Source organism: Onychostruthus taczanowskii, unplaced genomic scaffold (genome assembly GCF_017590055.1).
Source record: "Onychostruthus taczanowskii isolate IOZ18803 unplaced genomic scaffold, ASM1759005v1 scaffold197, whole genome shotgun sequence".
In the NCBI taxonomy this organism is placed as follows: domain Eukaryota; kingdom Metazoa; phylum Chordata; class Aves; order Passeriformes; family Passeridae; genus Onychostruthus; species Onychostruthus taczanowskii.
The window spans coordinates 345,151-371,111 of NW_024499206.1; the positions used below are offsets into that span (position 1 = coordinate 345,151).

The 25,961-nt window shown below is 69.3% G+C and overlaps 3 protein-coding genes across 3 annotated transcripts; 2 read left to right on the top strand and 1 right to left on the bottom strand.

Annotated features, from left to right (window-relative positions):
- Nucleotides 1-286: 286 nt before the first annotated feature.
- On the top strand, nt 287-4,410 carry MRPL10 (mitochondrial ribosomal protein L10). The gene is made up of 5 exons (XM_041402341.1): nt 287-567; nt 1,249-1,372; nt 2,122-2,286; nt 3,403-3,547; nt 3,816-4,410. The coding sequence occupies exons 1-5, from the start codon at nt 287-289 to the stop codon at nt 4,034-4,036; spliced, it is 936 nt and encodes a 311-aa protein (XP_041258275.1). The 3' UTR covers nt 4,037-4,410.
- A 1,591-nt stretch (nt 4,411-6,001) lies between these two features.
- OSBPL7 (oxysterol binding protein like 7) lies at nt 6,002-14,149 on the top strand. The gene is made up of 20 exons (XM_041402342.1): nt 6,002-6,267; nt 6,419-6,541; nt 6,670-6,723; nt 6,846-6,959; nt 7,043-7,153; nt 7,241-7,361; nt 7,439-7,542; nt 7,631-7,723; nt 7,816-7,945; nt 8,035-8,159; nt 8,297-8,377; nt 8,458-8,589; nt 8,819-8,909; nt 9,117-9,406; nt 12,232-12,369; nt 12,443-12,506; nt 12,599-12,677; nt 12,771-12,915; nt 13,623-13,764; nt 13,848-14,149. Exons 1-20 carry the CDS (start codon nt 6,175-6,177, stop codon nt 14,147-14,149), a joined length of 2,532 nt encoding a protein of 843 aa, XP_041258276.1. The 5' UTR covers nt 6,002-6,174.
- An 898-nt stretch (nt 14,150-15,047) lies between these two features.
- Nucleotides 15,048-24,144, bottom strand: TBX21 (T-box transcription factor 21). Its single transcript, XM_041402344.1, is given in 6 exon segments — nt 15,048-15,400; nt 15,403-16,030; nt 16,569-16,727; nt 16,808-16,929; nt 17,011-17,165; nt 23,429-24,144. Coding segments are annotated over 6 exon segments (1,761 nt in total). The 5' UTR covers nt 23,854-24,144; the 3' UTR covers nt 15,048-15,128.
- Between the last annotated feature and the right edge of the window lie 1,817 nt (nt 24,145-25,961).

Genomic DNA, 25,961 nt, shown 5'->3' on the forward strand with positions numbered 1-25,961 from the left:
GAGACCCCCGGGATGGGGCTGGGGGAGGCCAGGAGCCCAGAGACCCCCGGGATGGGACTGGGGGTCACCGGGACCAGGAGCCCAGAGACCCCCGGGATGGGGCTGGGGGTCACCAGGACCAGGAGCCCAGAGACCCCTGGGATGGGACTGGGGGAGGCCAGGAGCCCAGAGACCCCCGGGATGGGGCTGGAGGTCACCGGGACCAGGAGCTCAGAGACCCCCAGGATGGGGCTGGGGGTCACCGGGGCCAGGCCTCACTGGCCGGGGGCTCTCAGAGACCCCCGAGATGGAGCCACGGCAGCTCAGCGGGACCGGGTACCGCGGGTTTGGAGCTGAGAGACCCCCGGAAAGGCCAGGGGGCTCACCGGGAGCGGTTCCCCGGGTGTGGGCTCAGAGTTCCTCACTCTGGGGGCTCAGCGACCCCCGGGCCCGCGCCCAGGCCGCGCCGCGCCGTTGCTATGGAGACCGGCGCGCCGGAAGTGGCGCTCCTCCACCTTCCCACAGGCCCTTGCGCGGCCGCGGCCAAGATGGCGGCGCTGGGAAGCGGCGGGGCGCGATGGCGGCGGGGTGAGGGAACGGGAACGGGAACGGGAACGGGAACGGGGCTGGGACTGGGACTGGGACTGGGACTGGGACTGGGACTGGGACTGGGACTGGGACTGGGACTGGGACTGGGACTGGGACTGGGACTGGGACTGGGACTGGGACTGGGACTGGGACTGGGACTGGGACTGGGACTGGGACTGGGACTGGGACGGGAACGGGGCTGGGACGGGACCGGGACAGGGACAGGGACTGGGACTAGGACTGGGACTGGGACTGGGACTGGGACTGGGACTGGGACTGGGACTAGGACTGGGACTGGGTCGGGAACGGGGCTGGGACGGGGACTGGGACTGGGACGGGAACGGGAACGGGGCTGGGACAGGGGCCTGGAATGGGGACGAGAACGGGGACAGGATTGGAACAGGAAAGGGAACCGGGCTGGGACAGGAATGGGAACGGGAACAGGACAGGAATGGGAACGGGAACAGGACAGGAATGGGAACGGGACTGGGACAGGAATGGGAACGGGATTGGGACAGGAATGGGAACTGGAACGGGACTGGGACGGGGACAGGAACGGGAACGGGACTGGGACAGGAACGGGACGGGGAATGGGGACGAGAGTGGGAAGGGAACGGGAACGGAACTGGGACGGGGACAGGAATGGGAAGGGGAACGGGAATGGGAACGGGACTGGGACAGGAACGGGACAGGGAACTGCTGGGAAGGGAATGGGAAGAAGCTGCTGGCCCTGACCGAGTACCTGCCCCCGCGGCCCGCCCTGCCGCCGCGCTGCCTGCCCCGGCCCGGCCCCCGCGACTCGCAGGTACGGCACGGCTCGGCTCGGCTCGGCACGGCTCGGGGGTCCTGCAGCTGTGGGACAGCCCTGGGGTGGGGTGTGGGGGGGCTGGGAAACAGGGGAGACCCCGCGTGTGGGACCTTGAGATCTGTGAGGGCACCTCGAGATCCATGGGAACACCTCGAGATACATGGGGGCACCTCAGGATCCATGGGGGCACCTTGAGATCCATGGGAACACCTCAGGATCCATGGGAACACCTCGGGATCCATGGGGGCACCTCGGGATCCATGGGGGCACCTCGGGATCCGTGGGGTCACTGAGATCCATGAGAACACCTCGAGATCCATGGGGGCACCTCAAAACCTATGGCATCACCTCACAATCCTCGGGACCATCTCCCCCCAGCAGTTCCAGCTGCAGAATCACACCAGGGGTCCCACCCTGTCCCCACATCCTAGATCCCTGTCCCCAGGGCTCTCTCCTGTCCCCACACCCACACTGTGTGTCCCCAGGAGGATGGCCACACATGGGTGCTGTGTCCCCAGCGCTGTCCCCTGTCCCCAGTCTCCTCACTCCCTGTCCCCAGGGCTGTCCCCATCCCCTCACTCCCTGTCCCCAGCACTGTCCCCTGTCCCCAGTCCCCTCCCTCCCTGTCCCCAGGAGCACGGCCACGTGCGGGTGCCATGTCCCCAGGGCTGTCCCCTGTCCCCATCCCCTCACTCCCTGTCCCCAGGGCTGTCCCCAGTCCCCATCCCCTCGCTCCCTGTCCCCAGGAGGACGGCTACGCGCGGGTGCTGCGTGCCCAGCTGCAGGCCGTGCTGGCTGCCAGCCGCATGGTGGCCGTGTGCCAGTACAACTCCATGGCCGAGGAGGACGTGGCCACGCTGCGGCACTTCCTGCGCCGCCACGACATCCACGTCAAGTTCGTCCTCAACGAGGTGGGGCTCGGTCTCACGGCGGCTCGGGGGGTGTTCTGGGGGCTCCGGGGGTATCCTGGTGGTTCCTGGGGGTATCCTGGGCATTCCAGGAGTGTTCCAGGGGTGTCCGGGGGTATCCACTGGTTCTGGGGGTATCCCAGTGCTATCCAGTGATTCTGGGAGTATCCCAGTGGTTCCAGGGGTATCCTGGTGGTTCTTGGGGGTATCCTGGGCATTCCAGGAGTGTTCCAGGGGTGTCCGGGGGTATCCACTGGTTCTGGGGGTATCCCAGTGCTATCCAGTGATTCTGGGAGTATCCCAGTGGTTCCAGGGGTATCCTGGTGGTTCTGGAGGGGGTGTCCCGGTGATTCCAGGGTGTATCCCAGTGGTTCCAGGGGTGTCCTGGTGGTTCTGGAGGGGGTGTCCCAGTGATTCCAGGATGTATCCCAGTGGTTCCAGGGGTGTCCTGGTGGTTCTGGAGGGGGTGTCCCGGTGGTTTCAGGGTGTTCCAGAAGTTCCAGAGGTGTCCCAGTGGTTCCAGGCTATCCTGGTGGTTCCGGGCTGTCCCGGTGGTTCCAGGCTGTTCCGGGCTGTCCCAGTGGCTCCGGGCTGTCCCGGTCGTTCCGGGCTGTTCCGGGCTGTCCCGGTGGTTCCAGGGTGTCCCGGTGGCTCCGGGCTGTCCCGGTGGTTCTGGGCTGTCCTGGTGGCTCCAGGCTGTCCCGGTGGTTCTGGGCTGTTCCGGGCTGTCCTTGTGGTTCCAGGGTGTCCCAGTGGCTCCGGGCTGTCCCGGTGGTTCCGGGCTGTTCCGGGCTGTCCCGGTGCCCCCGGACTGTCCCGGTGGTTCCAGTGTGCCCCAGTGGTTCTGGGCTGTCCCGGTGGCTCCGGGCTGTCCCGGTGGTTCTGGGCTGTTCTGGGCTGTCCCAATGGTTCCGGGCTGTCCCGGTGCCCCCGGGCTGTCCCGGTGGTTCCGGGCTGTTCCGGGCTGTCCCGGTGGTTCTGGGCTGTTCTGGGCTGTCCCAATGGTTCCGGGCTGTCCCGGTGCCCCCGGGCTGTCCCGGTGGTTCCGGGCTGTTCCGGGCTGTCCCGGTGGTTCTGGGCTGTCCCGGTGTCCCCGTTCTCACCCCGGGCCGTGCCCAGGTTGCCCGGCCGGTGCTGGCGCAGTCCAAGTGGAGGAACCTGCTGCCGCTGTTCGTGTGCCGGAACATCCTGCTGGTGAGCCCGGAGCCGCGCGCCAGGGAGATGCTGCGGGTGCTCAAGGGGGTGCCACAGGTCAACCTGCTGGGTGAGAGCCTCCCCTGCCCTGGAGCAGCGAGCCGGGACCAGCCGGGGCCGGGAACGGGGGCATCACCCCCTCCCCATTGGGCTCTGGAATTCCATGCCCACCCCCTCCCCATTGGGCTCTGGAATTCCATGCCCACCCCCTCCCCATTGGGCTCTGGAATTCCATGCCCACCCCGAGCTCCCCTCCCCATTGGGCTCTGGAATTCCATGCCCACCCCCTCCCCACTGGGCTCTGGAATTCCGTGCCCATCCCGATCTCCCGTTTCCAGGCGCCTGCATCGACGACACCATCCTGAGCCGGCAGGGCGTGGAGACCTTGTCCCGGCTGCCGCCGCTGGAGGCGTGCCGCGGGCAGACGGTGGCGGCCCTGTCCCTGCCGTGCTCGCACACCTCGTCCCTGCTGCAGCACGGCCCCGCTCGCCTCGCGGCGCTGCTGGACCGGCACATCCGGCGGCTGCGGGGCACCGGGACAGCCGCGGGCAGCCGCTGACGCTGGGGACTGGCGACCACTTCCTTCCCTGGAGCCCCCCGGGTTGAAGGATCACGGACACAATTCCCGTGGAATTCTGCAGCTCCGCAGAGCGGGGTCAGGGGCTGGAGGTGTGACGCTGAGGGTCCTGCGGCCCCCCAGCCCCAGCAGGGAGTGGTGGCCGTTCCCTTGTGCTCCCCTGGGGTCGTCCCAGCAGCGTTCCAGCTGTGGTCGGGGGTCTCTGGGAGCAGCCAGAGGAGGAGGAGGAGCGCGGGGTGGACCCTCCAGGGGGGACTTTGGGCACTCCAAGCCCCGTGCCTTGGGGCTGGGGGCGTGCTGTGGCGCTGATCCCACCCCGGGGTCGCTGGCCTGTCCATTAAAGTGTCTGTGTGGAACTGCCGAGGCCTCGTCTGTGATTTTGGGGGGTGGGTGGGGGGGAGGCCAGGGCTGCTCCGGGGGTCTGAGGGAGCAGAGTTGGGGTGGGAGAGGGAAATCCCAGGGTGGGAATGCCCCGGGACCACCTTGGAGGGGTGATCCCGGACACCCCCGTGGGTCAGCGATTCCCGGGATCCCCACGGGGTGGTGATTCCCGGGATTTCCATGGGATGAGCAGCCCTGAGACCCCCACGGGATGGTGATCCTGAGACCCCCACAGGCTGCTGATTCCCGCTGGGTCAGTGATCCCTGAGACCCTCTCGGGTTGGCAATCCCCAAGCCGTCCATGGGATGGTGATCCTGAGACCCTCAGACATCCATCCTGAGACCCCCGCGGGTCGGTGATTCCGGGACCCCCGTGTGTCAATGATCCCTGAGACCCCCGCGGGTCGGTGATTCCGGGACCCCCGTGTATCGGTGATTCCCGGGACCCCCGCGGGTCCGTGATTCCCAGGACCCCCGCGGGTCCGTGATTCCCGGGACCCCCGTGGGATAACCAACCCCAGGACCCCCGTGCGGTGCTGCCTCTCGCGGGGGTCCCCCCACCCCTCTCCCCGGGGCTGGGCTCCGGAGCCGCCCCGGTTCCGTGCGGGCGCTGTGGCCGTGCCCGCTCCCGGTGTCCCGGCAGCTCCCGGCGCTGGCGGCTCCGGTCCTCCACGGAGCAGGGGGCAGAGCCGAGCGGCTCCGGACCGCCCTCCGTGTTCCGCTTCCTGCCGCCGCCGCCGGGCAGGATGCGACCGGCGCCCGCCGCCCGCCCGCCGCCCGCCCAGGTGAGCACCGGACACCGGCACGGGGCACGGTCCGGCCGGCCCCGGCCCCCGCTGCCCCGGGGGGTGACACCGGCGCGGGGGCACGGGGATGGGCTTTGCCCCGCGCGGGGGATGGAGCCCCCCGGGGGTACCGGCGCAGCCCCGCTCCGCTGCCAGGGGTCGGTGCCGATCCCCGGCAGCACCTGCGGGAGAGAACCGGGAGACCCCCGGTGCCCTCCCCTCGGAGCCGCCGGTACCGGTGCCGGGTTATCTAAGGCAGCGTGCTTGTCTGCCGGTGCCGTGGTTACCGGCGCCGTGGCCGTCGCTACGGCGGTGACCGGTGCCGCGGTTACCGGCACGGTGGTCACCGGTGCCGGGGCTTGGCCGCTCTCCCGGGGTTATCCCGGGATCCGTCCTACGGCAGCGGCCGGGACTCACGGATGCCCCGTCAGGGACAGCGCCAGGGGGGATGACAAGGCCAGGAGAAGCTTGCCCGTGCCTCAGTTTCCCCCTCTGGAATCGTGAAGGGCAAAGGGAGCAGACGCCGAGCCGGGTTTGGCGGGGTCGCGTCCCGGCTCGGCGGTGCCGGATGGAGCAGGGGCCGAGCCCGGTCCTCGCCGCGGTGTCGCCCTGCTGGCTGTGCCCCGTGCCCACCGCTCCGCGGGGCCGGACTCTGGACCCGGACTGGGTGGCACAGCCGAGATAACGCTGGGCGGGTCAAAGGCTCGGCTCACGCAGAACTTTCTCGGTGCCAGCGGCGGTGCCATGCAGAGCCCCTCGGGGGCTGGGCACGGGGCCACCCCCGCCGCCCCCTGTCCCAGCGGGGCTGCCGCTGCCGTCCCGGAGCCCCCTGACCCGCCGTCCCCTCCCCGCAGCGGCTCCCGCCGTGACGGCCGAGCTCGGAGCCCCGGCCCCGCAGCCCGGACGTGGCGGGGGGCTCGGCCCGGTGCCCCCTGCCCCCGCTGCTCGCCGGCCATGGGCAGCCACGAGAAGGACCCGTGCTCCCCGAAAAGGGCCCTGTCCCGCTCCAACAGCACCGTGTCTTCCAAGCACAGCAGCGTCCAGCAGGTTTGGATTTGGATTTGGATCTGGGGGGCTCTGGGGGCTTCCCCCTGCTTTAGGATGATGCCCCTGCGGGTACCAAATGTCCCTGCCTGGGAACAAGGTGGGCAGCACCTCTGGTGCTCAGGGACCCCCATGCTGACCCCCGTCCCCGCAGGGCTCGGAGAGCTGGGAGGTGGTGGAGGAGCCCCGTGCCCGGGGCAGCCCCGGGCAGCAGCCTCAGCGGCACGAGGGGTACCTGCTCAAGAAGAGGAAATGGCCCCTGAAGGGCTGGCACAAGGTAACAGGCTGAGCTGGCGCCAGGAGCCGCGGTCCCGGCTGGTCCGGCAGGATTTGGGCAGGGGGGCTGGCTGTGGGGGCTGCTGGCTGCACCCCCTCCCAGAATAAACCTTCCCCCTCCCTCCCCAGCGGTACTTCGTGCTGGAAAACGGGATCCTGAAATATTCCACCACGCGCCAGGACGTGAGTGTGTGCCCAGGCTGTGGCCACGCAGCCTCCCCGGGGGGCTCAGGGCTGGGGACACCCCCGTGGCCCCCCTGAGGAAGGGGGTCTTCCCCCTGACAGGCGTCCCTGGGCTCCCCCAGGTCCTCAAGGGCAAGCTGCACGGTGCCATCGATGTCCGGCAGTCCGTCATGTCCGTCAACAAGAAGGCTCAGAGGGTTGACCTGGACACAGAGGACAACATTTATCACCTCAAGGTGCCGCTGGGAGGCCGGGGCTGGGCTGGGACAGGCTTGGGGCCACCAGCTGCTGTCCCCTCCAACTCGGCCCTGTCCCCCAGATCAAGTCCCCGGAGGTGTTCTCCAGCTGGGTGAGCAGCCTGTGCAGGCACCACCACGGCGAGCGGCCGGGGCCGTGTCCCCCCGGGGGTCCCACGGGGACCAGCACGCAGGTGGGTGGCAGCTCGGGGTGACAGCTCCGGGCAGGGCCTGGGCAGCGGCTGCTGACGGCGATGGGTGCCCTCTGTGCCCGGCTGCAGGGCCAGTGGACACGGATCCTGCCCTCGGGCAGCGCCCCTGCCCTGTCCACGCTGGCCAGCCCCCGGGACAAGGTGAACGCCTGGCTGAAGGACAGCGAGGGGCTGGAGCGCTGCTCGGCCGGTGAGCGGGGCCCGAGGGGCTGCGTGGGGCCGGGCAGGGTCCCCGTGCCCCCTCCCTGACCTCTGTGCCCCTGGCAGAGCTGTCGGAGTGCCAGGCCAAGCTGCAGGAGCTGACGGGGATGCTGCAGCACCTGGAGGCCCTGCACCGCATCCCCTCGGCCCCGCTCATCGCCGGCAGCCAGGTGAGAGCCGCCGCCAGGTGAGGGAGGGGGTCCCGTGCCCCCCCTCCCTGGGGAGGGTCCGGCTGCAGCCCCCTCCTCTCCCTCACAGCCCTCAGCTGCCACGGAGAGGCCGAAGAAGGGCCGCAGGAGCACCAAGATCTGGTGCACGCAGAGCTTCGCCAAGGACGACACCATCGGCAGGGTGAGGGTGAGCTGGACCCCCCGCGCCGAGCTCTGCCGCCGCCTGGGCACGGAGCCCCCCGGGAGACCCCGCTGAGCCCCGTGTCCCCCCAGGTGGGCCGCCTGCACGGCTCTGTCCCCAACCTGTCCCGCTACCTGGAGGCGTCGCAGAGCCAGCTGCCCTTCAGCGTGCCCCCGGAGTACAGCCAGCTGCAGCGCAGCTTCTGGGTGCTGGCCCAGAAAGGTGTGATGGGGCGGGGGCTGAGCCTGCCCGGGGGTCCCAGGGCGGGTTTTGGGACCCTCAGGCTGACGCCCAGCGTGTCCCCCCGGCAGTGCACGGCTCGCTGAGCAGCGTGGTGGCCGCGCTGGTGGCCGAGAGGACCCGTCTGGAGGAGATGCGGCAGGCGCTGGACCGGCAGTGCCCGGCCCCACGGCCCGGCAGCGCGGGCACCGCGGGGGTGAGGGGGCACGGGGGCCCTGGGGTGCTGCTCTAGGCGTCTCAGCAGGGAGCTGGGGGTCCCCTGTCCCTGCCAGCCCCGCCCTGGCTGGAGGGGACCGGCCGGGGGGGCTCGGCTCAGCCTCGCCCTTCCCACAGCCCGCCCTGCGCCGCTTCCACTCCCTGTCCGTCTCCTCCGACACCACCCTGGACTCCTTTGCCTCGCTGCACCCGGACGAGGTCAGGGGGGTGGGAAGGGGCGGCCTGGGGGTGCCGTGGTCCCCCCGGGGCGGGGGCTGAGCCGGTGGCTGTCCCCGCAGCCGGACGCGCTGCCCGCCAAGGGCCGGGAGCAGCAGCTCTCCAACCGCAGCATCGTCTCGCTGGCCGACTCCCACACCGAGTTCTTCGATGCCTGCGAGGTTTTCCTCTCCGCCAGCTCCTCTGAGAACGAGGTGAGGGGCTTGGGGGGGCTCTGCTGGTGAGGGGGCTGTGCAGGTGGGGGGCTCTGCGGACCCCCCGCCACCCCTCGCTGCTCTGGGTTCATCTGTCCCCTGTCTCTCCCCCGTCCCACCTCATTAGCCGGCCCGAGAGCCGCTCCCCGTGTCCCCCCCACCCCCATGGGGGTCCCACCACATCCCCCCGGGACCCCCGAAGCCGCCGACGGTCCCTGCGCCTCCTCAGCCCTCGGAGGACGAGTCGTGCATCAGCGAGGTCACCAGCAGCGTCTGCGAGGAGGCCGCCGAGCCGGGGGGGCCGGGCCGCCCCCCGACAGGTGCGGGGAGCCCCGGGGAGGGCACCGGGAGGGCACCGGGAGGGTACCGGCGGAGGAGCGGGAAGGGGGAACCGAGGCGGAGGCAGCTCTGCCTGCCGACACGGGAAGGGGAAACGCGGGACGGGGGGAACAGGGGGAAGGGACGGCTCTGCCCCCCCACAGCTGCGGGGAGGGGGCGGCTCCGTCCCACCGCCCGCTGCCCGGCAGGAGCGGAGCGCCCGGGGCTGCCGGCGGAGCCGCCGCCGCTGGAGCCGCCGCTGGAGCTGCCGGGGCCCGACCCGCGGCGGAGGAGCCGCCTGCCCGCGCCCCCCGCGCCCTCGGGGGACGTGAGCCTGTGGGGGCTCCTGCGGAGCAGCGTGGGCAAGGACCTGTCCCGCGTGGCGCTGCCCGTGCAGCTGAACGAGCCGCTGAACACCCTGCAGCGGCTCTGCGAGGAGCTGGAGTACAGCGAGCTGCTGGACAGGGCCAGCCGCGCCCGCGACCCCCGGCAGCGCCTGGTGAGGGGCGGGGGGAGCGGGGACACCGGGGGGAGAGGGGACACTGAGGGGCGAGGACACCGGGGGGAGCGGGAGGGATTGGGGGTTCAAGGTCTCGGGGGGATTGGGGACACGAGGGGGACTTAGGGGAGCTCGGGGGCAGGAGGACACGAGGGACTTTGAGGACAAGGAGGGCACGGGGAGGTCCAGGGGGGCACAGGGGGCTCAGGAGCAAGGGGACATGGCTTGGGGGCACGAAGGACTTTGGGGACAGGGTGGGCATTGGGAGGTTGAGGGCACAGGGCGTGGCGGGGCTCAGGGGACACTGGAAGTTTGGGGGACATGAGGGGACTTGGGGAGTTTGAGGATTTCGGGGAGCCCAAGGATGTGTGGGGACAGGGAGAATTTGGGGATTCTGGGGACCCCGAGATCTTGTGGGGACAGGGAGAATTTGGGGATTTTGGGGACAGGGAGAATTTGGGGATTTTGGGGACACTGGGGACCCTGAGGTTATGTGGGGACAGGGAGAATTTGGGGATTTTGGGGACACTGGAGTCCCCGAGGTCGTGTGGGGACAGGGAGAATTTGAGGGTTTAGTGGGCTCAGAGGTGCTTGAGAGCACACGGGTCTCCTGGGACTTGTGGGAACGGGGGAGGGCACGCGTGTGGCCGTGCCGGGCGTGGTGACAGCGCCGCGGTGGCCATGGTGACGCAGTGACGGGGGTGGCCGTGGTGACACGGTGGTGGGGTGGCTGTGGTGATGAGGTCGTGTGGGGACAGGGAGAATTTGAGGGTTTAGTGGGCTCAGAGGTGCTTGAGAGCACACGGGTCTCCTGGGACTTGTGGGAACGGGGGAGGGCACGCGTGTGGCCGTGCCGGGCGTGGTGACAGCGCCGCGGTGGCTGTGGTGACACGGTGATGGGGTGGCCCTGGTGACGGGGTGGCTGTGGTGATGTGGTGACAAGGTGGCCAGGGTGACGCAGTGACGGGGTGGCCATGGTGACGGGGTGGCCATGGTGACAGGGTGACGGGGTGGCCGTGGTGACACAGTGACGGGGTGGCCCTGGTGACGGGGTGGCTGTGGTGATGTGGTGACGGGGTGGCCGTGGTGACACAGTGACGGGGTGGCCCTGGTGACGGGGTGGCCCTGGTGACACGGTGACAGGGTGGCCAGGGTGACGCAGTGGTGGGGTGGCCATGGTGACCGGGTGGCCGTGGTGACATGGTGACAGGGTGGCCATGGTGACACGGTGACGGGGTGGCCCTGGTGACCGGGTGGCCATGGTGATGGGGTGGCCTTGGTGACGGGGTCGCCGTGGTGATGTGGTGACAAGGTGGCCATGGTGACACGGTGACCGGGTGGCCATGGTGACCGGGTGGCCGTGGTGACACGGTGACGGGGTGGCCGTGGTGACACGGTGACAGGGTGGCCAGGGTGATCCGGTGACGGGGTGGCCGTGGTGACATGGTGACAGGGTGGCCGTGGTGACACGGTGACGGGGTGGCCGTGGTGATGTGGTGACAGGGTGGCCGTGGTGACACAGTCACGGGGTGGCCGTGGTGACACGGTGACGGGGTGGCCCTGGTGACCGGGTGGCCATGGTGATGGGGTGGCCTTGGTGACGGGGTCGCCGTGGTGATGTGGTGCGGGGTGGCCGTGGTGACACGGTGACAGGGTGGCCAGGGTGATGCAGTGACGGGGTGGCCGTGGTGACATGGTGACAGGGTGGCCAGGGTGACGCAGTGGTGGGGTGGCCATGGTGACAGGGTGGCCATAGTGACACGGTGACGGGGTGGCCACGGTGACGGGGTGGCCGTGGTGATGTGGTGACAGGGTGGCCGTGGTGACACAGTCACGGGGTGGCCGTGGTGACACGGTGACGGGGTGGCCCTGGTGACCGGGTGGCCATGGTGATGGGGTGGCCTTGGTGACGGGGTCTGTGGGGACAGGGAGAATTTGAGGGTTTAGTGGGCTCAGAGGTGCTTGAGAGCACACGGGTCTCCTGGGACTTGTGGGAACGGGGGAGGGCACGCGTGTGGCCGTGCCGGGCGTGGTGACAGCGCCGCGGTGGCTGTGGTGACACGGTGATGGGGTGGCCCTGGTGACGGGGTGGCTGTGGTGATGTGGTGACAAGGTGGCCAGGGTGACGCAGTGACGGGGTGGCCATGGTGACGGGGTGGCCATGGTGACAGGGTGACGGGGTGGCCATGGTGACAGGGTGATGGGGTGGCCGTGGTGACACGGTGACGGGGTGGCCATGGTGACACGGTGACGTGGTGGCCATGGTGACATGGTGACGGAGTGGCCGTGGTGACACGGTGACGGGGTGGCCGTGGTGACGGGGTGGCCGTGGTGACATGGTGACAGGGTGGCCAGGGTGACGCAGTGGTGGGGTGGCCATGGTGACAGGGTGGCCATAGTGACACGGTGACGGGGTGGCCACAGTGATGGGGTGGCCGTGGTGACACGGTGGCCGTGGTGACCGGGTGGCCGTGGTGACATGGTGACAGGGTGGCCATGGTGACGGGGTGGCCCTGGTGATGGGGTGGCCGTGGTGACACGGTGACAGGGTGGCCATGGTGACACGGTGACGGGGTGGCCCTGGTGACCGGGTGGCCATGGTGATGGGGTGGCCTTGGTGACGGGGTGGCCGTGGTGACACGGTGACAGGGTGGCCATGGTGACACGGTGACAGGGTGGCCGTGGTGACGGGGTGGCCATGGTGACATGGTGACCGGGTGGCCGTGGTGACACGGTGACGGGGTGGCTGTGGTGACGGGGTGGCCGTGGTGATGTGGTGACAAGGTGGCCATGGTGACACGGTGACCGGGTGGCCGTGGTGACAGGTGTACGTGGCCGCCTTCGCCGTGTCCGCCTACGCCTCCACCTACTACCGGGCGGGCAGCAAGCCCTTCAACCCCGTGCTGGGTGAGACCTACGAGTGCGTGCGGCCCGACCGCGGCTTCCGCTTCATCAGCGAGCAGGTGGGCACCGGGGGGTCCGGGGGGCGCCCCGGGGCCGGGCGGGGCGCTGGCACGTCCCTCCTTGTCCCCCCAGGTGTCCCACCACCCCCCAATCTCCGCCTGCCACGCTGAGTCCGACAACTTTGTCTTCTGGCAAGGTGAGAGCCCGGGAGGGTGTTGGGCGCTGGGAGGGTCCCCCCAGGGCGGGGGGACGGGGGGGTCTCACCTCCTCCTGTTCCTCCTCCTCCAGACATGAGGTGGAAGAACAAATTCTGGGGCAAATCCCTGGAGATCGTCCCCATGGGCACCGTCAATGTCCAGCTGCCCAGGTGAGACCCCCAGCCCCACAGGTGGGCCCCCCCACCTCCGCCCCCGTGGCCCCCTGCCCTCCGTGCCCACCCACGGGGGGGCGGTGCCCGCAGGACCGGGGACCACTACGAGTGGAACAAGGTGACCACGTGCATCCACAACGTGCTGAGCGGGCCGCGCTGGATCGAGCACTACGGGGAGGTGCTGATCCGCAACACCCGCGACGCCTCCTTCCACTGCAAGCTCACCTTCTGCAAGGTGTGCCCCCCGCCCCGCCCCTTCCTGCCCGGGCCACGCCCACCCACTGCCCTGGCCCCGCCCCTCTGCATTATCATGGTCTGGCCCCGCCCCATCACTGACTTGGTAATTAAAGGCTGTGTTGTTGCCCCGCCCTTTGTCTGGCCCCACCCCTCTTTTATGGCTCCACCCCTTGCCAGTAGCCCCGCCCTTTTCCCAGTGACCCCACCCCCTTAGTGCCCCACCCTCTCCCAATTACTCTGTCCATCACTCCTGGCCCCACCCTTTTCCCAGTAGCCCCGCCCTTTACAAATGACCCCACCCATCATAGCCCCACCCCTTCCCAGTGACTCCACCCTTTCTAGAAGCCTCCACCCATCACTCATTGCCCCTCCCTTTTCCAATAGCCACGCCTCTCCCAGCGGCCCCACCCTTTCCCACTAGCCACGCCCCTTTCCAATTACTCCAGCCTTTCCAGAAGATTCCTCCTCATGGCCCCACCCTCTTCCCAAGAGCTCCACCCTTTCCTAGGACCCCACCCTTCCCTAATGACCACACCCTCTCAGAGCCCCGCCCTCTCCCACTGGCCCCACCCCTTCCCCGCTGACCCCCCTAATGACCACACCCTCTCAGAGCCCCGCCCTCTCCCACTGGCCCCACCCCTTCCCCGCCACCGTGGCGGCCCCGCCCCGGCCCCGGTAGCCCCGCTGAGGCTGCGGCGGCCGCAGGCCCGGTACTGGGGCGCGGGGGCCAACGAGGTGCAGGGCGCCGTGCTGAGCCGCAGCGGGACGGCCGTGGAGCGCCTGGCGGGCAAGTGGCACGAGGGGCTGCACCGCGGGCCCGCCCCGGGCCAGTGCGTCTGGAGAGCCAGTAAGGAGCCGGGGACGCCGCCCTGGGGGAGTCACCCCAGCCCGGGAGGGGGGCTCTCACTGTCCCCACGCCCCCCCGCGCAGACCCCATGCCTCGAGACCACGAGAGGAGCTACGGCTTCACGCAGTTCGCGCTGGAGCTGAACGAGCTGACGCCGGAGCTGCGCCGCGTGCTGCCCTCCACGGACACGCGCCTGCGGCCGGACCAGCAGGGCACCCCAAGGCTCAGGGGGGTGTGGGGCTCTCAGGAGGATGCAGGGGTCTTATGGGATGGGGAGACCCTTCCCAGGAGTCTTGAGAGCACCCCGTGGCTCAGGGGAGTGTGGCACTTTCAGGGGGGTGTGGGGCTCTCAGGGAAGGGGGAAAGCCCCCCACGAGAGGCCTGAGGGCACCCCAAGGCTCAGGGGGGTGTGGGGAAAGCCCCCCCATGAGAGGCCACCCCATGGTTCTGGGAGATGTGGGGGATTTAAAGGAATGGCCAGACCCCCTGGAGACCGCGTGGTGCAGAGGGGCATGGGGCTCTCGGGGGGGCGTGGGGCTCTCAGGGAATGGGGAGACCCCCCTGGAAGTCCCAGCCGTGCCCCCCACCCCACGGCCAGGCGTGTGACAGATGCCAGTGGCAAGGAGTCCTGGGTCACCAACCACACCTACTGGAAGCTGCGCCTGGACCCCGGCTTCTCCCACCTGGACAGCGCAGTGCTCTGGTAGCCCCCCCAAACCCGGGGGGTGCCGAGCCCCCCCAGCTCCTCACAGCAGCGGGGCTGGTCCCCCCGGCACTGGGGGTGCAGAACCCCCTCCCCTTTCCGAGCCATTTTGCCGCTGTTTCAGTAAAACTGTGATATCAAAATGGGAGGGGGGCACTGGCAATGCCTCCCCCCGGCCCGGGGCAGAGCCTTGGGGACACCTGAGGCACTTTGGGGCAGGGGCTGGCAGTGCCCCCCTGCCCTGGGGGCACAGGATGATGAGGGGGGGGTTCCGGGGGTCACGGGGTGCCCGCGGGCGGGAAGATCCCCCACAGCCCCCCCCACCCCCCAAAATTGTGCACAGGGGCTGCTCTAATAAAGGCTGTGAAGAGTTGGGGTGTGCAGAGAGATCCCTTCTCCCCCCCCACCATCACCACCCCTGGGGGACTCAGGACCCCCTCCCAAACCAGGCTGGCGATGCACAAGTCCCTCCCACCCCTCCCCGTGCCTCAGTTTCCCTCCCCACACGCACAGAATTGCCCAGCGCCGTGTCCCCCAGTGCCCCCTTTATTGCGATATGCTGCTGCCCCCCGCCCCACACCGGGCACGGGGGGGGGGCTCAATAAATACTTCAGCGTTAACCCCCCTCCCTTAAAAACCACCGACACCAAAAAAAAAACCCTCACCCCCTTTCCCCCCGCCCGTCCCACCCCGCTCGCCCCCGCGGCCCCACCGGGGTGGCACCGGGGGCTGATTGTCGCGCTGAGCCCCCCCCTCTGCTCCAGCCGTCCCAGGATTTGGGGGTGGGGGGCACACAGGACCCTTTCCCACCCGGGTTGGGGGGGCTCTGGCGCCCCGCTCGCCCCCCGCCGTGGCTCAGTTGCCGTAGTAGCCGTAGTAGCCCCCGTCGGGGAGCGGCTCCCGGTCGTAGCCGTCGCCGTTGCGGGGCGGGGAGCAGCTCTCGGTGCTCTCGGGGTACGGCGACACTCTCCGCCGCTTGCACTCGTGCAGCCCCGAGTCCGACGAGTCCCCGGAGGCCGCGGCGGCGGGGGGCTCGCTGGCCCAGCCCTCCATCTCCTTGCCCTTCTCCTCGCGGGGCTCCCGGTACCAGCCCAGAGCCGCGGCGCCGTACTGCCCGGGGCTCCAGCCCCCCGGCACCCCGAAGCCCCCCGGCCCCTCGGGGTAGTAGGGCAGGGGCGGGTGCGGGGCGGGGGGCAGCGCCAGGGGTTTCACCCCGTAGGGCACCAGCTTGCCCCCCCCGTAGCCCCCCTCGTAGCCGCCGTAGTCCAGCGCGCCGGGGCCGGGGGGCTGCTGCGGGGGGAAGAACCAGGGCGGGGGGTCTTTGGGGGGCAGGGGCAGCGCAGCCCCCCGCTCGCCCCCGAAGAAGCGGCCGGGGGGCAGCGGGAGCTGCTCGGGCAGGAAGGGCTGGAAGCGCGGCAGCAGCTGCTGGCAGCCCGGAGCCTCCGGCGGGGACGGGGTCAGGCGGTCGCTCTCCGAGGCCGGGTACATCCTGGGGGGCACACGGTGGGGTTTGGGGGGGCTGCGCCTGGCGGGTGAGGGGAGCCAGGGGGAGGCTCTGGAAATCTGAGGGGATCTGAGGGCACTGAGAGGATTTTGGGATGCTGGAGGGAGCCAGGGGGGATCCAGGGATGCCGAGGGGATGCAGGGGGGGATCCTGGGATGAAGGGGGGATCCTGGGATGCCGAGGGGATGCTGGGCGGATCCCGGGATGAAAGGGGGATCCTGGGATGCTGAGGGGATACAGGGAGGATCCGGGGATGAAGGGGGGGATCCGGGGATGAAGGGGGGATGCAGGGGGGATCCTGGGATGCTGAGGGGACGTTCCTGGGGTCGCAGGGATGCTGCAGACCGGGGTGCCGGCAGACAGGGATGGCCTGGGGGGAGGCCAGGGCGGTTTCCTGAAGCTGAGGACACCCTGGATGTCGCAGGGGGGATTAACGGGGCTGCTCTGGGGCGGTTTTTGGGTCGCTGTGGTGACACTGGGATCTCCTGTCCGGTTTCTGGGAAGGCGCTGGGGGCGTTGCTGGAGTTCTTGTGCTTTTGGGGGATTTTTTTTGGGGGGTGCCGCGCGCTGGGGACTGGCAGGGGGTCTCGCACTCACGTCGGCGTTCTGGTAGGCGGTGACGGCGATGAACTGCGTCTCGGGGAAGGCGAAGGTGTGGGTGTGCGGGGAGGGGTAGCCGTCCTCCCCCTCGCCCTCCTTCACCTCGGTGACGTGCAGCCGCGGCTGGTACTTGTGCAGCGACTGCAGCACGATCATCTGCGGGGGTACAAGGGGACAGCGAGCGGTCGGGAGGGGGGTCACAGCGAGCTGCCACGGCGGCGGGACCCTCCCCTCACCTGGCCGACGTTGTTGGAGGCTCCCTTGTTGTTGGTGAGCTTCAGCTTCCCGAAGGAAACCTCCTGGCGCATCCAGTGCGCGCCCGTGTTGGGCGAGTCGGGGTGCAGGTACAGGCGGTTCCCTGGGGAGGGGGCAGCGGCCGCAGCGTCACCCCCAGCCCGGCAGCGGCGCCAGGGCGAGGACGGCGAGGAAGGGCCCGTACCTGGCATGCTGCCCTCGGCTTTCCCGCACTGCACCCACTTGCCGCCCTGGTAGCGCCAGTGGTGCTGGTCCACCAGAACCACGTCCACGCTGACGCTGTAGTGCGCCGCGGGGTTCAGCCCCGACAGGCTGAAGCTGAGGAAGGGGAACATTCGCCTGGGGAGGGGACACAGGCACAGACACTGTCACCTCCCCCCCCGGCTCCGCCCTTGGCGCGCAGGGCAGTTTGGGGTGGGGGGTGATGGGGAAACTGAGGCAGCGCGGTGCCCACCCCCCCTCCCGGTGCCCTGAGGAGCTGAGTGACCCCGGCAGCTGGGGGAGGCTGTCGGGGCCGATCCCCCCCGCCCCCCCCCGGCCCCGGTATCTTCCTCCCCCTCCCCAAGCACCTTCCGGATCGGAAACCAACACCGCTGCTATTTCGGGCTGGGCGCCAGCCCGCGCCAAGGGCAGGAAGGGGACACGGTGGCACCGGGGGGGACCCGGCAGCTGCCACCCCCGGGCTGCGCCCCGCTGCCCCCCGAGTGTCCCCTCAAACGGCAGCGCTGGGCCGGAGATCGCTGCTCCTGCTTGGGGACACCTCTGCTACTGCTCGGGGACACCTCTGCTCCTGCTTGGGGACACCTCTGCTCCTCCTTGGGGACACCTCTGCTCCTACTTGGGGACACCTCTGCTCCTCCTTGGGGACATCTCTGCTCCTCCTTGGGGACATCTCTGCTCCTCCTTGGGGACATCTCTGCTCCTGCTTGGGGACACCTCTGCTCCTGCTCGGGACATTCTTGCTCCTCCTTGGGGACATCTCTGCTCCTGCTTGGGGACATCTCTGCTCCTGCTCTGCCCCTCGTGCCCAGCACTGGCTGCTCGCCTCAGGCTCCCCAGTATCCCCAGTGTCCCCAGTGTCCCCAGTGTCCCCAGTGTCCCCCGTATCCCCAGTAACACAGCATCCCCAGTATCCCAGGCTCCCCAGTATCCCCAGTGTCCACAGTGTCCCGAGTATCCCGAGTATCCCCAATGTCCCCAGTGTCCCCAGTATCCCCAGTATCCCCAGTGTCCCCAGTGTCCCCAGTATCCCCAGTGTCCCCAGTGTCCCCAGTATCCCCAGTATCCCCAGTGTCCCCACTATCCAGCCCAGCCTGGCAGCGGGGTCTCCCGCCGTGGCTGCGGGCACCGGTTCTGCCCCCCCCGCGTTTCCCAGCCTTGGAATTTTGGCAACTCCTGGAGCTCCGATGGCCGAGCTCCATCATTAGTGTCCCCCCAGTAGTGCCACCCCCGGCAGAAAGCCACCAGCGGCCACCCCTGAAAGCCACACGGGGCGTCCCACCCTCAGGGAATGCTCCCCCCGAATTCCAGAGGGGACAGGGGACCCCCGGGAAAAGGGGGGTCCGGGCCCCCCCCAGGAAGCGGGGCTAGGGCAGCGCCGGGGGAAGAGCAGTGGAAAGAAAAGTCAGAGGGTGGAGGCTGACTCAAAATTGCCCTTGCGAGAGAGTGAGGAATAGAAAAAGAAAGAGAAGAAAAAGGAAAAATAGAAAGAGAAAGAAAAAAATGTGAAGAAAAGAAAGAAAGAAAAAAAAAACAGAAGAAAAAAGAAAATTAAGATTAAGAAAAAGCAGGGGGAGGAAGGAAGAGAAAATAGAAAAAGAAGAAGAAAAAGGAAGAGAAAAATGAAAAGAATCAGGAGGAGAAGAGAAAGAAGGAGAAGATAAAGACTAAAAACAAGAATACGAAAATAGTAAAAATAAGAATAAAAAGAAGATAAAGAAAACGATAAAGAAAAAGATAAAGAAAACGATAAAGCAAAAGATACAGATAAGAAGAGAAGTAAAAAGAGAAAGAGGCGGAGAAGGCAGCGGCCGTGGCGAGGAGCTGCCCGGGCTCGGCACCGAGGCTGGCCCCGAGCATCCCGGGTCCCCCCGAGCCCCCGCGGACCCCTCGGTGTCCCCGGAGGAGCCACCCCCGCGGGCCCACATCTCTGCACGGGGAGGGGGTTCCAGCGGCTGATAAAAAATCTCATTAAAAACCAGCCGGGAGCCGCCGCAGCTCCGAGCCGAGCCGAGCCGGGCTCCGGCTGCTGCAGCGGCCCGAGCTCTGCAAGGAGCACAGAGGAAGAAAGCAGCTTTTTTGGGGGCTGGTTTTTGGGGTTTTTCTGCCCTTGGCTCCCACAGCGCGCTCCCCGGCGCTGCCGGCGGCGCTCGCACGCTGCCGCTGCCGCGGGGAAACCGCACGGGCCGGGCCGGGCACGGAGGGCGGGGGCAAGCCCCGAAACCGCGCTCGCCTCGCTTTTATTTTTAACCCCCCCCCGGGAGCCCGGGCAGGACCCGGCTCCCCCCGGGCCGGGCACGGCGGTTTGGGGGGTGCCAACCCCCCCCAAAGGCGGGTGGGCACCGCCCGCGGTTCCGCGCCCTCGGGGTTTGTCCCGGTGGGAACCGCGCGGAGCTGGGGACAGCGCGGGGACACGGGGACACGGGGACACGGGGAGGGTGGCCAGCTGGGCTCCAACCCCCCCGGCAGAGGAGCCTCCCCAGCCCCCCGCCCCCGGCAGGCACGGGGGGCTGCGGCTTCCTGAGCCTCCTCTTTTCCTCCTCCTCCTCCTCCTCCTCCTCCCCCGGCGGCAGCGCGGGGACCGCAGGAGCCACCGGGGCCGCGTGGGACAGGGGACAGGGGACAGGGGACAGCCCCCGCTGCACGGGGCACAGGGTGACACGGCGTGGTGGCACGGCAGTGCATGGCACGGTGACATGGAATGGTGACACACCAGTGCATGGCACAGTGACATGCAACAGTGGGGACACAGCAATGCGTGGCACGGTGACATGCAACAGTGGGGACACAGCAATGCGTGGCACGGTGACATGCAACAGTGGGGACACACCAGTGCATGGCACAGTGACATGCAACAGTGGGGACACACCAGTGCCCCATGGCGACATGGTGCATGGCATGGTGACATGGCAGGGTGACATGGCACGGTGACACGGCACAGCGGTGACACACCAGTGCATGGCACGGTGACACGCCATGGCTGTTGGACTCAGCACGGTGGCACAGCTGGACAGGTCCCGGTGACACGCGGTGACACGGCAGGGCCGCGTGGCACGGCACATCTGCACAGCACAGCTGCACTGCCCGTCCGGGTGACAGGGCACAGCGAAATGTCACAGCGCAGCAGGACACGGTGACAAGTCACAACATGTCTGCACCAACCCCGCCGAGCTGCCACCGGGCACTGCCTGTCCCCAGCCCTGCCAGCCGGGACAGCCACCCCCAGTGTCCCCAGAGCCATCCCCAGTGTCCCCAGAGCCACACCCCGTGTCCCCAGAGCCATCCCCAGTGTCCCCAGAGCCATCCCCAGTGTCCCCAGAGCCACACCCCATGTCCCCAGAGCCACCCCCCGTGTCCCCAAAAGGCTCTGCCAGCTCTGGGGTCCCTCCTCCTGCACAGTCATCCCTCAAATCGAAGCCACCTGTCGGACTTTGTGTCCCCAAAGCCACCCCAGCGTCCTCTCCGAAGGCAAAGCCATCCCTTGTGTCCCCAAAGCCATCCCTTGTGTCCCCAAACGCAGGCAGAGCCCCTGCACCCCCCAAAGGCAGCGCTGAGCCTCCCCCAAGTGCCGGGACAGCCCTTCTGTGTCCCCAGTGACAGGGACAGCCCCTCGTGTCCCCTCGGGATGCAAAGCCAGCCCCTGCGCCACCCCAAAGTGCAGTGCCAGACTCTGTGTCACCCCAAGGGCAGTGCCAGCCCCGGTGTCACCCCAGGGGCAGTGCCAGTCCCGGTGCCACGCCAGGGGCAGTGTCACCCCAGGGGCAGTTCCAGCCCCGGTGTCACCCCAAGGGCAGTGTCACCCCAGGGGCAGTGTCACCCCAGGGGCAGTGCCAGCCCCGGTGTCACCCCAGGGGCAGTGTCACCCCAGGGGCAGTGCCAGCCCCTGTGCCACCCCAAAGTGCAGTGCCAGACTCTGTCACCCCAAAGGGCAGTGCCAGCCCCGGTGTCACCCCAGGGGCAGTGCCAGTCCCGGTGCCACCCCAGGGGCAGTGTCACCCCAGGGGCAGTTCCAGCCCCGGTGTCACCCCAAGGGCAGTGTCACCCCAGGGACAGTGTCACCCCAGGGGCAGTGTCACCCCAGGGGCAGTGCCAGCCCCGGCAGGAACCCCCCGTGCCCGGCGCTGCCAGGTGCCCGCGAGTCCTTGGGGGTTTCCGCAGGAATCCTGCCCTGCCCAGCCCCCAGAGCCGCGGGGACACCGCGGGGACAGGGACAGGGACGGTTGGGGTGGGGTGGCCCAGGACAGGGCTCAGGATGGCCCGGGACAGCAGGACCAGGGTGAATCCCAGTGCCCGGGCAGCTCTCCCCCAGTGCCACCGTGTCCCCCCCATCCTCAACCCTCCCCGGGGGTCCACGGGGGGCTGCACCCCTCAGAGGCGAGGGACGGGGCTGCAGAGCCCGCCGGGGATGGGATCGGGCTCCCTGCCCTGCCCCAGAGCCCCCCAGGCGGCCGGTGGCCGTTTTGGGGTGCAGGTCCCGGTTCGGGTGCCCGTTTGGGGCTCCCGTCGCCCCCGAGCCCCGCTGGGGTTTTTCCTGTCCCCGCGGCGCTGCGGCGGCAGCTCGGGGCGGGGGGAAGCGGATGTTCTGTGGCTCGGCTTTGACGCTCTCCACGGGCTGAGCCCCCCCTGCACAGAGCAACCCCCCCAGCCCGCAGCCCCTCCACGCTGGGGGATGGAGATGGGAAAAAAACCCTCAAAATCGGCGGTTTGGGGCTGGGAGATGAAAGCAGAGGTGCAGGGGGGCAGGGGGGGGTGGGGAATGCGGGACCACCCCAATTTCCAGCCCCTCAGCACGGGCTCCTGACCCCGCAGGGAGGGCGCAGGGAAAGAGAGGAGAAAACGAGGAAAAAAAAGGTGAATTTCAGCACATTCCCGCAAGGCCTGAGGGGTGGCGGGTGACAAACAGCAATTTGGGGTGCCGGCCCCCCCCGCCACCCCCCGGGGACGTGCCACCCCCTCCGTGCCGGGCTCGGGGCCGTGGCAAACCAAGCGGCCCTAACGAGTTTAGACTTCCAGCACATCCAGCAGGTCGGGCTCAGCATCGAAGTGACACCGCGTGTCCCCCGGCCGAGGGGCAGCCAGGGACCCCTGGGCGCGGGGACGGGGCTGGCAGGGGGGGCACGAGGGGCTGGGGGGGGTCCGTGCCAGCCGCCGAGGGCACGGCGGGGGGGGGCAGCCCTGTTCCCCTTGGCACGGGGGTTTGGGGGACCCTCGGGGTGATGAGGTGGCTCCGAGCCGTGTGTGACCCCTGCCGTGATCCCATGGCCAGTGAGACCCCAAAGTGCAGCCCAGGGTGGGGTTCTCCTCCTCCTCCTCCTCATCCTCACCACCCCAGAGCGGGGCTGAAGGACGGGTTTAGCGTTTAGGGGGCTCCCCTTGCCCCGAGTCCTGGAGACTCCACATCCAGCGCCCCCAAACCGGGGTTTGGCAGCCCCCCCAAAAATCCCCCAGCCCCGGGAACCCAGCCCAGCACGGAGGGGACGGCGGGTGCTCGGCTGTGGTGTCACCAAAAGCGTTTTTGGCGGCCAGGACGGGGCCAAAACGCTGCCCCTTCCCCTTCCCTGGCCGCAGGGGGGGCAGCCGGGCTCTGCTGAGCCCCGCGGGGGTTTCCACCCCTCGGAGGGGACCGGGAGCGGGCGGGGTGTCGCCGCGGAGCTGGGGGGTGGCAGCAGCTCCTCCCCACTTGTTGCAGCGCCGAGCTGCGGATCCGGCCCGTGGGCTGGGGCCGGATCCGAGCTGCCTGCAGGGCCCTGGCAGCGCCACCGCCTCTGCCCTTGTGACACCGAGGGTCCGGACCCCCCTGTCCCTCCCTGACTCAGGTGGGGACACCCCCAGACCCTTCTCTCCTTCCCACAAGCCTCAGCTCCCCAAGGAAACAACACCAGGGGGCGGCTGGGGTGTTTTGCCTCCCCCTCCCAGGCTTTTCTTGAAACCCACGAGGGGACGGGGGTCCCCGCTGGCACCCCCAGCTCCACGAACACCTCCCACCCTTGCAGCCCCCTGGGGAGACGGGGCCGGACCCCTCAGCCCCTCACCGTGCCAGCCCCCGGGGTCTGTCCCACCCCGTCACCGCTGTGTCCCCACCCCCGCACCCCCGGTGCCCACACCGGACCCCCGGTGCCGGTGGCGCTGCCGGTGTCTTGTCGAGGTGCCCCCGTCCCCCCGGTGTTCTCATGTCCCCCTCGGTGTCGCCACCTCGTCCCCTCCGGTGCCTCACGCTCCCTGTCCCCGCACGCCCCGGTCCCCCCGATCCCCGTCCCAGTCCCCTCCAGTCCCTCCCAGTGCCCCGCCGCCTCCCAGCCCCGCTCGCCCCGGTGCTCCCGGCTCTCCCGGAGCCCCCCCGGTGCCCCCGGCTCTCCCGGAGCCCCCCGGTGCCCCCGGCTCACCTGCCCTGTTTGGTGATGATCATCTCGGTCTGGTGCTTGTGGAACTTGGCCCACAGCGGGTAATTGTTGAGCATCACCTGCAGCTTCCCGGCGGCCCGGTACCCGGGCAGGGCACAGAGCGGGGGGCACAGCGGGCCCCCCCCGCCGCCGAAACCGCCCTCGGTGCCCGCGTAGCCTTCCACGGGCGCGGCGGGAGGCGGCGGCGCCCGGTAGGGCGGGCACGGCCCCAGGAACCGGCCGCCGAAGCCGCCGGGAGCGCCGTAAGGGAGCGGGGGGGCTCCCGGTTCCGGTCCCCCTCCATCACCGAAGAAAGCGGCGGCGGCGGCGTCCCGGGGGCCCGGGGGTTCCTTGGCGAAGCTGGCGGCGGCGCCGAGCATGGGGGCGGCGGCCCGGGGGGCTCCGGTGCCCGGCTCCAGCGCGCCCATGGACGGGCGGGGGGCGCCGGCCCCGCTCAGCCGCTCATGGGGGGTCCCCGCCGGGGGTCCCCGGGACGCGGCTCCGGTCAGCGCTGCCCTCCCGGCCGGGCTCCCGCCGCCCCCTCCATGCCCGGTGGTACCGGGGGGGCCCCGAGCGGCGGCGGCCCGGGGACAGCCGAGAGGGAGCGGGGGTAAAAAAAAAACAACCCCTGAAAAATACCCTAAAACAGCCGGAAAAACCCCAAAAGCGCCGAGCGGGGCTCCGGTGGCGGGGCCGGTGCCTCGCTCGCTCCTCCTGCCCGTCCCGGGCCCCGCGCCTCTTATCCAAAGAAGCGGCTCCGCTCCCCGAGCTCCGCCCCGCGCCCCCTCCCCACCCCCAGCGGGGAGGGGACAGGGAGGGGACACCGCGGGGACCGCCACGCCGGGGAGCCGGGGACGGCACCGGGGACACGTGGAGGGGACGGGGACAGGGGTGGGGACAGTGTGGGGACAGAGGGACAAGGGGGGGTCACGCTGCTGCCCCTGCTTTGGGGCTCTGGGGGACACCGGGAAGGGACAGTTCGGGTCCCCCCCTGCTCTGGTGTCACTGGGGGGGGTGACACGCCTGAGGGGTGGCGCTGGGGGCTCGGCTCCTTCTGGCCCCCCTGCCCTGCTCTGTTTTGGGGTGGTCTGAGATTCCAGGGAAGCTCAGCCAAGCCGTGCCACCCCCGTGCCCTGTCCCGTGCCACCCCCGAGGCCAGGCCTTCCCGGCACCTGTCCTTGACCCCGCGGTGCCCGGGGAAGTCCCGCTGTCCCCTGTCCCCACCACCGAGTGGCCGCTCCCCCGGCGGGTGGCCAGCCCGGCTCCCGTCGATAGTTTCCATTCCCAGGGCCCCGGTGACACCCCCACGGCGCTCACAGGGATGGTGGCACTGCCACTGTCCCCCCTCCTGGCAGCTGGGCTCCTTCCCCACGCCTGGGGACCCCCCCGGAGCTGGGGGGGGGGGAAGGGAGGGAAAGGGGGACCCCTGGGTGGGGACCGAGCCCACAGCGGGACCCCCGGGATCAGGGCATGGGTGTGAACCCCCGGGGACAGTGGGATGGGGACAGGGGACAGGGGACAGGGGTGGGGACAGGGGACAGGGATGGGGATAGAGATAGGGACAAGGGACAGGACTGAGGACACGGATGGGAACAGGGGACAGGGATGGGGACAAGGGACAGGGGACAGGAATGGGGACAGTAATGGGGGTGGGGAAAGAAATGGGAATGGGGACAGGGATGGGGACAAGGGACAGGACTGGGGACAGGGGTAGGGATGGGGACAGGACTGGAGAACACGGATGAGGATGACAGAGGTGGAGATGGGGACAGAGATGAGGACAAGGGACAGGGATGGGGACAAGGGACAGGACTGGGGACAGGGGTAGGGATGGGGACAGGACTGGAGAACACGGATGAGGATGACAGAGGTGGAGATGGGGACAGAGATGAGGATGGGGACAGGGGTGAGGAGGTGGCCCGGGATGGGGACGGGTCAGTCACAGGGACGGGTTGAGGATATGACCCGGGATGGGGACGGGTCAGTCACAGGGACAGGGTGAGGATGAGGATGGGGCCGGCGCTGTTCCTCCCCCGCTGGGGGCGGGAGGAAATGGCGAGTTAAGGATGCGCAGGGCGGCCCTGGGGGGGGACGGAGGCAGGACGGGACCCCCGGCTCCCCGCGGGGAGGGGGCCGGGCGCGGGGGTGTCCCGGGTTGTGTACCGGCCCAGCGGCCACTCGGGCCGGCCTTGCAGCGCTGCCATTGTCCGGAGGGGTCCCGGCCTTCAATCTCTATGCAAAGCCCCCCCTGCTGACCCCCACCGCCCCCTCCCCACACTTTTCCGGCTCCCTGAGGCTGACGGTGGGGACAGCATCCCCCCGTTCTGCTGTCCCCACCCTCCCGGGGCACCCCCAGACCACCAGGGCGCTGCCACCCCCTCCCCACCACCGAGCAGGGACCCCCACGCCGCGTTCCCGAGCGAGAAAAAGAAGGAAAACAAGGAAATTTCCAGAATTTTTTTTTTCCTAGGAGGGAAAATAAAGACCGGAGGGCGGTTAAGGATGGGGGGGAGCGACTCATTAACGGGGGGGGGGG